Raw genomic sequence first — 12,247 nt, 5'->3', positions numbered from 1 at the left:
CGGTGGCGCAGCGGTTGAGCGCTGGGTTGCGAAGCTGCCCGCAGCCTCTGCAGCGCCGGTTCGATCCCCGGCTGCTCCCCGGCCACCAGAGGAGGGTCCTACATGGCGTGCAGACTTCTCCTGCCGCCCACTGCTCCCCTCAGCAGTGTACTTCGGTCCTTCTGCCTGCTCTGCTCCCTGCTCTGGCTCTGGTGAATTCTCTCACCCTCTCGTGCTTCTGACTGTACCCAGTGCTTGTGTAAATAAATAAATAAATCTTGTATAAATAAATAAATCTTTAAAAAAAAATTTAAAAAAAATAAATAAATAAAAATAAAAATTAGAACTTGAAAGGTGGATAGGACTTAAGTAGGATAAGGAAGAATGTTTCCAGATATGAGAAATATTAGCCCTGACATGGCTTCTCAGAACAGTAGGCGTGTTTCATGTTGGAAAGAAAGAAGAAATAATGTGGAAGTAAGGTAGGGCTTAGGAAAACTGGTTAAATAGCATGAAATTAGAATTTACTACAGAGGTGAGTAAATTGTTTTACCCAATTATGAAATGTGGAATTTTGGACACTTCAACTTGGTGTTTTCTGTCTATGTTAACTTTCATTGTGTTTAAATCTAAATAGAGAAGATTAAGTGGCAAAACGAGAATTACTTACCTAAAGAGGGGGATGTGTTTGTTTTTTTTTTCTCTTTTCTAGTCTACTCCTTTACATCTCGCAGCAGGCTACAACAGGGTTCGGATAGTTCAGCTTCTTCTTCAGCATGGTGCTGACGTACATGCAAAAGACAAAGGGTAGGTACATCAGTTTATTTCCTTTGGTGGTTCCATTCATGAATTATTATGCCTTGTTTTCAACATATGGTTTTGAGCACTAGATAAAGAAAGTAATACGTCCCATTTTTTTACAGCTTGTGGAACATTTTAAGAATGCTTGCAACCCTGATTTGACTTTATATTCATGTTCCTACCTACTGAGGGTACATTTCAAAATAATTTCCAAATTGGTTTAACTTAACAGAATTAATTTCATTCTGTTATTTTAAGTTAAAATTTCTTAGTTGCAGTTAATTTTCAACTCATCATATTTCAGAAAGACTGATAAAACAAATTAAAAATCCTGATAGTCCAGGGCCTCCCCGGTGGCGCAGTGGTTGAGCGCTGGGTTGCGAAGCTGCCCCCAGCCTCTGCGGCGCCGGTTCGATCCCCAGCTGCTCCCCGCCCACCGGAGGAGGGTCCCGCGTGGCGCGCAGACCTCTCCTGCTGCCCACTGCTCCCCTCAGCAGTGTACTTTGGTCCTTCTGCCTACTCTGCTCCCCGCTCTGACTCTGGTGAATTCTCTCACCCTCCTGCCCTTCTAACTGTACCCAGTGCTTGTATGTATAAACAAACAAACAAATAAATAAATCTTTTAAAAAAAAACTTGATAGTCCGGTAACAAAGCTATCATTTTTATCAGGTAAGAAAGTATAATCGCATTCATAAATCAAAATCATAAGTATAGGATAGTCTGATCCCCCCATCCCCCCCCATGAAATCTTGGGCATCTAAACTGAGAAATCCATAAAGGTGATAAAGGTCATTATGAAAGTTAATATGGGAGGGAGGTGAGTGGGAACCAATAAAGTAGTTATGAAGTTTATTTTATAATAGGTGAATTTTGAATAACTTTTTGCCAGTTTCCTATCTAGTCTCCAGGGACAGTGAATCAGGTCTGCTGTCCTATTTGATGGGTTAACATTTCTCACTATACCACCTTAATATCTAAAACATAATTGCCTATTACCCAGGTAAAGAGGATTCATGTTTCACTCTTATGACTGTCATATAAGGAAGAGAAACTCTGAAAGAGAGGTTCACTTTCCTCCTCTCCACGTTAGGAAATATAAAAGTGAGGGAAGAATTGTGTAATCAGACCATTATCAAAAGGGGAATCATTTATTTCAAATCTGCTCTTTTTGGTGCTGTTTCTTTCTTGCTTGCAGCAGGTTTTATGCCATATGTGAATGGTGTCCCAATAGAATAGGGGCACAAATGCCTGATGCTCTTGTACATCTCTGTTTCCTTGTGCATGTCTGAAAACAGATGGGTGTACAGTAGGTGAGTCTTCAAGAGAAGTACACCACAAAAAGGGGGCCGTTGACTCATTTAGAATGATACTTTACTATTGCAAGTTATGACAGTTTGGTTATTTTATTCTTATGTTGGAAATTACCATGAGTATGAAATAAAATGGTGGGAATACTTCAATTCACTACCAATTAACATTATTTTCTGTAAATACTTGAATATAAAGCATGCAATTAGCACATGTTCTTCTTTTACCTGAGTGTTTTTCTAATTTGCATTTTTATCATATTTAAGAATTATAATATACACAAAATAAACTGAATATAAACTATGTATCCTTTGTATCCTCTAAGTATTTAAAAATATAATTTTATTAGGATATTTTAGATGTATGTTTCTGAACACTTCTTGGATGACAATAAGTTTTTTGAAATTAAAGGATTTTAATTTTCATTTTATCATTTAGCGGACTTGTGCCTCTTCATAATGCATGTTCATATGGACATTATGAGGTCACAGAACTGCTACTAAAGGTAAGAGAAGTTGAAGAAACTGAATACCATTGTATTTTTTCATGAAACTTCTCCTAAGTTTTCATGTGGTTTTTTGGCCTGTAAGATTTTTAAGGCTTTCCTGCCTGCCTCTGACTATGCAGATGACTCTCATGTTCTCCTTTTCCTAATAAACCTTTTCTTTAAAAAACTTTTTTTAAGAGAATAAAATAGTTTTTTAAAATACTACTGCCTTAATTTTTTTAAATAATCAACTTATTTTACGTTGTTTTTAAAAATTGAAATTAAAACATGTATTGACATATCAAAGAGCTGTAACTGAAATTCACAGTGAAATAAATGTTTTCTAATTTTATTTGATCTAGCAAAGTGATTGCTGATCTAAAACTTTTTTCTCAATACAGCATGGAGCTTGTGTTAATGCTATGGATCTCTGGCAGTTTACTCCACTCCATGAGGCTGCTTCCAAGAATCGTGTAGAAGTCTGCTCTTTATTACTTAGTCATGGTGCTGATCCTACATTAGTCAACTGCCATGGCAAAAGTGCTGTGGATATGGCTCCAACTCCTGAGCTCCGAGAGAGATTAACTTGTATGTACTTAGATCCTGCTTTCATCATTGCTGTTGTAAATTGGACTGTCTCAGTTTTGTTTAGTTATAGGACTCAAATTTTGTTCTTAGTTTTCTTCTATTCTCCCATATACGCTGCTTCATAGTGTACTGTAAACTTTTTATGACTAGTTCTTTTATAAACTACTTTTATAAACTGTTTGTAATCATACACTTTCCTGCAGGAATGAGGAATCATATACATATGCTATGTATTTTTGTATTTATTCCAGCCTAATTTAATTCATGTATAAGTTTAATGAGCATGAGGCAATCAATAGTCATTTATTGATTAGCTAGTGTGTGCCAGGAACCAGAATTACAGCAGTAATTACATATAAATTTATGTGTTTGTGCTATTGGTACTAATAGATGATAACATTACCTAGCACTAACTAACCCCCAAGTCCTGCAGGTTGCAAAATCATTTTTTATTTCTCATGTTTATTATGGCCAAGTGCAATCAATTGCCCAGATTTAAATAAAATCATTATTATGATTTGCTGGAAGTAATCTTCTCAAATACTGATACATATTACATGTATGTATGTTTTCTTATATGCATTTTTTACATACTTCTTATTTTAGAACAGCTACATATTTATAGAAATTATAAACATAGTACAGAAAGTTTCCATAAAGTTCCATTCATACTCAATTTCCCGCATTATTAACAAAAGACCATACTGTAAATAGATGTCCTTAGTTTTTAATCTAAGGTCCTTATTGTGTTCAAGGATCTCATTAAGGGCAGCATATTACATTTAGTTATCATATCAAATATTGAGATATTTTTAGTTCTACTTGTGGCTATATAGGTTTCAGTTTAGCTAGTTGTCACCTACTTAATTTTTAACTGATCCTGTAGTTAATATTTCCTTTTATATCTTGTATTCTAAGAATCAGATCAGTGAATTTAAGTATCTGGGAAAATCTTTAAATGATGACTTAAGAAAAAGGCTCAAAATGATGCTAACATCTTAAGTTTAAACAGATTTTAAACCAGATTATGTTAAAACAGAGTTCCTTATAGTTTTCATCTTATTTAAATGGAAATTTAAACTTATTTAGGTACTGAAACAGCTATCTACTAGACTGCAGACTAGTACATACCAGGTTTTAACTGGTCAGTGTCTTAGCAATGAGTCCTTGTAGAAATGCATTCATTCTCTCTTCCACTGATACAACTTTTGTCATTTGTTATCTTGCATCATATAGTTCATTTTCCTATGTGTATTTTCTATTTTCCTAGTGAAATTTAAATTCATAGAAAGCCCTTTGGTTTTATTATACTTTGTCTTCTTAGCTGAACAGTGCCTTGTTATCCAGTAAAGTGTTAATGATGTTGATATTTGGGCCTATAAATATCTACTTACCCCCCAACACAGCACAGTGCATTGTGCATACTATTTGACCCGCAAGTTTATTAAATTGAAATTAAATTCAAAATTTATTAGTTTATACAACTTTCTCCTCATGTGATCATTTGGCTTGTTTTCCCTTTCAGTGTTTTGCAAATTAAGAATATTATTATGAGTTTTGAGATTTTATTTCACTGGTCTCTCTGATTCCAGTATAACATTACGATTTAACCTAATTTGTACAACTCTATAAAGGAGCATTTTAGAGTATTTTTCAACCTTCTCAGTATTTCTTTCATTTTCTTAAAAAAGATTCTACCAAGAAATTACCTGAAGAAGAAAAGGGTTTAACAAAGGCAGAATTTCTTCTAACTAAAGTTTTCTTCATTATGTCTATTGCTTTATACTAAGCATTCATAACTGCAGAATTCTTTTAAAGAAAACTATATAGGAAACAACAGTATTTTGATCATGCCCATACTTGTAGCATTTTCATTTCATACATCTGTTTTTTTTCTTTCCTATCTATTTTGCTGTTTTTCATGAAAACAAATGAAAAAGGTAATTTGCACATATAGAAATAAAAAATACTAAAAGTTGTTTTTATTCTTGTTTCAAAATGCATTTAGAAAGAGAAATCCTTAAGACATTTTCTTTTTATAAATATTAAGTTTTCAGGGTGAATCTGAGTAACTGAATGCAGTTTTACTGCATTCTTTATAGCTTCTTAATTTACAGAGGTTTTGAAAACAACCTTTATGCAATATTTGCATTTAGAATAATAGTTATATACTTGATAGAACTCTGGGTATTCTTTTTAATCATGAGAATTCATCAATAAAATAAAACTTGAAAATCAATTTGGACAGACAGCTTTACCTTTTTTTAAAGAGCAACAAAGATAAGGAATACTTCTTGTTATTTGAGAAAATATCATGCTGTTTAAATTGCACTATTGCATCATAGTTCCTTAAATTTCCTTAGTACTACAATACTGTGTTTTCGTAAATTTGCCTAACATTGAAGTTTCTTCTGAGCACCTTTCTTAAACTTAAAAAAGTAACTGAAGGGCCTCCCCGGTGGCATAGTGGGTTGAGCGCAGTGCTGCGAAGCTGTCTGCAGCCTCTGCAGCGCAGGTTTGATTCCTGGTCGGCCAGGGAGATACCCACATGGCATGGCAGACCTCTCCTGCCTCACCTGCTGCTACCCTCAGCAGTGCCTTCGGTCCATCTGCCTGTTCTGCTCCCCTGGTGAATCCTCTCACCCTCCCACGCCTCTGGCCTGTACCCCAGTTCTTGTATAAATAAAAATAAATCTAAATAAATAAATATATAAGTAACTCAAAAGGTAGAGTTGCTCTTATCATTTTGATATTCATAGAATATTTGTCATTAGAGAAAAAGTTAGTATGATTTGAATTCAATTTAGACTTCTGTAGGTTGATTAGCCAAACCAAACCATACTTTTACATGAAAGCATTTCTCCATACCTTTACCTGAAAAGTTGTTTAGTATCCTACTCCTTAGATGTGGTAGTTTATGATTCTCTGACTCAATTTATCTTAGTTTTATCATTAAAGTGAAAATTTATAATTTTATTTAAATATGTGGGCGCCTTCCTCTTAGTGCAAGGGGTTAAGCACTGCACTATGAAGCAATCCAAAGACTCTGCAGCACGAGTTCGATCCCCGGCTGGGCAGGGAGAAACCCACATGGTGAGGCAGATCTCTCCTGTCTCGCCCGCTGCTCCCCTCAGCAGTGTATTTTGGTCTATCTGCCTGTTATGCTCCCTACTCTGTCTCTGGTGGATCCTCTCACCCCTGCATCTCTGGCCTGTACCCCAGCTCTTGTATGCATGAATAAAAAAATCTTAAAAATATATATATATATGGGTTGACTTTCTTTTTAAAAAAAAGATTATTTATGCATACAAGAGCTGGGGTACAGGTCAGAGATGCAGGGGGCGAGAGGATTCACCAGAGACAGAGTGGGGAACAGAACAGGCAGACTGACTAAAACACACTGCTGAGGGGAGCAGCGGGTGAGACAGGAGAGGTCTGCTTCGCCATGTGGGTTGCTCTCTGGCCAGCCGGGGATCAAATTCATGCTGCAGAGGCTGTGAATTGCTCATAGTGCGGTGCTGTTATTAACCCCTTGCACCACCACAGAGGCACTATATGTGTTAACTTTCATTTGACTTAGATCTTTTGTTTCTAAAGTTTCAAAATCCTATACTTTGAGGAATTTGCAGTGATAAAGTACCAGTAAACAAGAGGTTATATAAAATTGGTTTTTTTCCCACCTAGCCTAACATTGCTTATTTTATAAATATTCAGAAACAAATATTTATTGCATACCTACATATGCCAAGCACTGTGGTAGGTGATGGTAATACTATAACATATAAGATAGTGTGTTATGTCCTGTCTGCAAGTGCAGTGGACTTTGTAAGGGGAAATCCGAATCCAGTAACAGGGAAAGAATGTCAGAAGGCTTATCCAGAGAATTGAAACTGGTTGAGAATGTGAGCAATGAGTAGTAGTGGCTAAAAAAGCATGTTATGTGCAGGTGTGACGTGGGACAGTTAGAGGAAAGGAAAGGAGAAGGGAAAGAATTCAGTACCAGGTAGATAGATGCAAATGTCTAAACATGAGAGGCCCTGAAGTGTTATATAATATATTAGGTCACATGTTACTTGCATCTTTCTAGAGCAATTTTCAGCTTTTTATTAATAAGTTATCAAAATATAAACTAAACTTGTAAAGCAGAAAAATAAGTCTATATGTTTTTAATAAATAGGAGTATTGGATTTTTAGTTATACAAAATTTTAGAAATGCTTTTTAAAAAGGCTTCGTTGCTTATACGAATAATAAATGTTAATTGTATTTGAAGCAGTTTTTAAACTTTTGCAAACCCCCCCCCAATAAATCATTTTTCCCATCTTCTGTGTCGAGACCTAATCACTATTAATAATTTGCGAATAACCTGAAATTTCTTTTCTATGCCATTATATTTAGTTGCGGTGGCAATGGTAGTAGCAAGAGTAGTAATATTACAAAAAAATTGATTTGGCTTATTTAGGAGGTATAAAGTATTCCAACAGGTTCTCCCTTGGTGAATATATAAGGTTGTTTGTTTGAAAACTCTTTGGAGTATTTTTATATGTGTCTCTATGAATTCTGAGAGTATGAAACAGTCTTCATTTCCGAGCATACATATTTCAGTAGTTTTCATAAGCTACATCTTTATCCTTTGCATCATGTCATATTGCTGTTGTTAGTAAAATAGAAGAATATGTAAAATTAATCATTTTTTAAATTTTATTTATAATCATGCTAATGATTTTTATAGGCTTAAAATATTTCTTATCTCAACCATTTTCCATTAACAGATGAATTTAAAGGACATTCTCTATTACAAGCAGCCAGAGAAGCAGACCTAGCCAAAGTTAAAAAAACACTTGCTTTGGAAATCATCAATTTCAAACAACCACAGTCTCATGAGACTGCACTGGTAAGATTTTATTGTTAATCCACTCCTTCAGTCTGTAATAGTAGTATAAGGACAAAATAAAATTTTCATTTCAGAAACAAATTATCTTAGAAGTGGCAAGAATTTGCATTTTAATATTAGTGGCGTTGGCTTTTAAATTTGGTTCAGGTGGCCTCCCTGGTGGTGCAGCGAATTGAGCGCTGCGCTGCAGAGGCTGTTTGCAGCCTCTGAAGCGCGGGTTCCATTCCTGGTCGGCCAGGAAGAAACCCACATGGCGTGGCAGACCTCTCCTGCCTCGCCGCTGCTCCCTTCAGCAGTGTCTTCAGTCCGTCTGCCTGTTCTGCTGCCTGCTCTGTCTCTGGTGAATCTTCTCACCCTCCGGCACCTCTAACCTGTACACCAGTTCTTGTATAAATAAATAAAATCTTTTTTTAAAAAAAGTGAATTTAGTATCCATTAAAAAATATAAATAAATTTGGTGCAGAAGATAGTTGTTTTCAGGGGTGAGAGAATAGACATTTGCTCAATCTTGACTTGGGAATTATATTTACATTCGTCTTTACCCAACCATATTATAAAAAATTTACCTTTGTGACCAATATTTTCATAAAATACAAAGATGTAATTTTCATTATAGAATCTTCTTTTTCTTATGATTGCTAGATAAATGCTGTATTTTCTGTAGAAGATTAAAGTTTTTTTAAAGATACATTATATTTTTAGTAATTATATTCAAAGAATTACTAAATTCATTCTTAAGAAAGGTAAGATTATGAATTTTTGTTCCAAACTGTACAAATTTTCTTTAAAACTATTCATGTTTTTTTAGTGCATTTTCAGAGATTAATTTATTTTCCCTGTCATTGACCACATATTTCTCTAAATATATTACTGCTGAATTCAGAATATAAGTAAATGTGATGCCTCTGTTACATACTCCTAGATATGCTTCAGTTAACATTCTCTTATGTATGTGACATGAAAATGTCAAACTGCTGGATGCTTTAAAAGGCTGATATGGGCCATCTGTATGTAAAGTTCATTATGGGTCTAAACTGCAGTTCTTATACATTCAACCTACACAGTTTTATGACAGAAGATACTCAGAAGCATAGAATAAACCTGACCTGCTCTTTTGGAATGTTTATTTTCTTCATTGATGAATAGATGTCTCCTTTCTAAATTTTAATACAGACATTAATATAAGATAAGAGCTAAAAAGAAACTTCTCCGAAGAGGAAATGCAAATGGCCAACAGGCATATGAAAAAATGTTCAACATCACTTGTAATCAGGGAAATGCAAATCAAAACTACCATGAGATACCATCTTACACCAGTGAGAATGGCACATATTAAAAAAACTAGCAACAACAAATGTTGGCGAGGTTGTGTAGAAAAAGGAACTCTCCTGCACTGTTGGTGGGAATGCAAACTGGTCCAACCACTATGGAGAGCTGTGTGGAGATTTCTGGACCTACTAAACATAGAGCTTCCATATGATCCAGCAATTCCACTCCTAGGTATTTACCCAAAGGACACAGAAACATCAATTCCAAAGAACACCTGCACCCCTATGTTTATAGCAGCACTATTTACAATAGCTAAGCTTTGGAAACAACCCAAATGCCCAAAAATAGATGACTGGATCAAGAAGATGTGGTACATATATACCATGGAATATTACTCAGCATTCAAAAAAGATAAGCACATGCAATTTGCAGCAACATGGATGGCGCTGGAAGGGATCATGCTCAGCGAAATAAGCCAGAAAGAAAAAGAAAAATACCGGATGGTCTCACTCATAGCAGGAATCTAGAAAACTTAAATAAGGGACCAGGAAAAAGAATAACTATAAGAAAGTGAAAATCAAAATCAACAAAAAACTATGAACCAGAGACACTTTTTGGGGGGTGGGGGCCGGGAGGGGAGGGATTGGGGTCAGAATGGGGCATGTGCAGTTGTATGGGGGAATATAAAAATAAAATTTATTATTTAATAAAAAAAAAAGTTGTATAAATATTAGGATAAAACATAAAATTTGTAAGAGCACTTTTCCCTTTAAGCTCCCTCACCCTCTGGCTATCCTAGGGCATATGGGCTATTCACCTGTGATGTTAGGAGTACCTCTGTGGAAGAGTTTGAGAAATACTGCTTTATGTGGATGACAGCCTAATGAAGGATTAGGTAATTTAGTCATAGATTGCTGTAGCTTTGGAAATACCTATTGATACCTTCAAATAAATATATACTGGATAACTATTTATTAGGTAAAGGAAAAGAAATGACTTCTCTTCTAAATGTTTAAGAATATCATTTTACTTTTTTGTTTTAAAGGCTTATGTTTTGTACTTATGGTTTATTTAGAAGGAATTTCGATCATCTCAAATTGTAAGAGTATCACTGTGTTCTGATATTCTTTGAAATAATAACATTCTAAATAGTTATTCAGAAATTTCACTCAGAATTTAAATATATTTCACTTCATTAACTTAGTTTTCCTTACTTTACAGCACTGTGCTGTGGCTTCCCTACATCCTAAACGAAAACAAGTAACAGAATTGTTACTTAGAAAAGGAGCCAATGTTAATGAAAAAAACAAAGAGTAAGTGTAATTACAGAAAGAGCTGTTCAATTCTTAAAGGTGAAATGCAATGAAAGGTAGAAAATTACCTTTTCCTTTTTTCCTCTCCATAGTTTCATGACTCCCCTGCATGTCGCAGCAGAACGAGCTCACAATGATGTCCTAGAAGTTCTGCACAAGCATGGAGCAAAGGTGAGACACACACCTGGAATACAGTGCCAAACATGGCGTTGGGTTGCTGTCTGCTCTTAAGACTACTGATTTCAGATTTTGCTGAAGAAATTAATTTTATAAAGAACTGTTTGCATGTATTTCAATTCATTCATTGTCTTTAATTTAAAAGATTCTTTTAAATCTTTTTAACAATAAAAATGACTTGTATTTCACTGTACTTTACTGTCATGCTCTATAAAGCAGTCAAATATAGTAAGTCTTATTTGAAATACATTTTAATTTTATATTAATGCTGGAATTGCTATACTTTGATAGTAAACATTAATGATGATTTATCAGAAAATAATTTGTGTGGTAGTGAAAATAGCACTACTTATTTTAAAGAGCATTTGTTTTTCTTCAACTGGTAATAATTTTCTCAAATAACCTTGATACTACAAAAATATGAAGTTTCAAATAACTTTATTGGTATTAACTGAATGACAATATATGAAACTCTATTAATTGCTTGAAGGGAGGAAGGACACAAACTGGTTGTTCTTCAGAGGTAACTTTAACTTGCAGATTTTTAAATCCTAAAATTTTTAAATCACAAAGATCATATCTATGTAATCTTAAAATTTGCTAGCAGAATTGTCTAATCTATGAAAAATGTTACTTAATATGTGTTTAGGTGATTTTTGAACCTATAAAAAACATTTCATTGTAACACCCTCAAATAAGTTTGCAAGAACATCAAGAAAGATGCCATTTTATGAGCAGAACTCAATTAAAACCTTAGCATAGTTAGTAAGTTATGTTAAAAATAAGCATTGTGATTTCTTAAGTATTGCTAACCAAGCACTTTTTCTAGTGACTACCAATCTGTGTAAAATCTTTTTAGTTAATACAGCCATTGGAACTAAGTTTTGAAAATGAACTTAGAATCAGATCCTGAAATCCCTATATCACAATTTTTTAGATGATTTAAACAAACTTTTTAGCTGAGCCAAAATATATTTGGTACAATTGATAATTAAAATGTTATTTCAAAAAGTTTGTTTCATCTTTCCCATTCTTTGTATTTTTTTGTATAACCTTGTATGTATTTATTATATAATATAGTATCACATTGCTTGATTATAATTTACACATGACCACATGTGTATTGAGAGGGTTATCAAAACATTTTTTTAACTCACAGATGAATGATCCAAAAATTTGGGTATCCTTGGTTTAAAAGGACAATTGGTGTTTTAATTTAAAAATCAAGGTGGGCTTAGGAGAAAAAGGAACAAAGTTCTACAGATTTATTACTTTTTTTGTAGGTACAGCGGCTGCACTTTTACGTAAATAATGTTTCGTTGCTCTGTCAAGCAGTAAATATTAAGCTAAGTAGGCTTTCTACTAAGCTTAAGAGCATTGTATGTTTATCATCAATCCATTTTGAAAATATCTTATGACATTTGTAATGTTC

The 12,247-nt window shown here is 34.3% G+C and overlaps 1 protein-coding gene across 1 annotated transcript in view; it reads left to right on the top strand.

Moving 5' to 3' along the window:
• Window positions 1–12,247, top strand: part of TNKS (tankyrase) — a gene marked incomplete at both ends in the record, with an annotated part of 159,975 nt that overhangs the window by 98,389 nt on the left and 49,339 nt on the right. Inside the window, 6 exons of the mRNA XM_084231387.1 lie at window positions 692–786; window positions 2,528–2,594; window positions 2,978–3,164; window positions 7,935–8,056; window positions 10,547–10,638; window positions 10,731–10,809. Coding sequence (XP_084087513.1) covers window positions 692–786; window positions 2,528–2,594; window positions 2,978–3,164; window positions 7,935–8,056; window positions 10,547–10,638; window positions 10,731–10,809 — 642 coding nt within the window. The remainder of the gene's footprint in view (window positions 1–691; window positions 787–2,527; window positions 2,595–2,977; window positions 3,165–7,934; window positions 8,057–10,546; window positions 10,639–10,730; window positions 10,810–12,247) is intronic.

The sequence above is a fragment of the Talpa europaea genome (genome assembly GCF_964194135.1).
Source record: "Talpa europaea genome assembly, chromosome: 4".
In the NCBI taxonomy this organism is placed as follows: Eukaryota; Metazoa; Chordata; class Mammalia; order Eulipotyphla; family Talpidae; genus Talpa; species Talpa europaea.
Note: the sequence above shows the minus strand (reverse complement) of the source record. Positions and strands in the feature narration are given on the sequence as shown.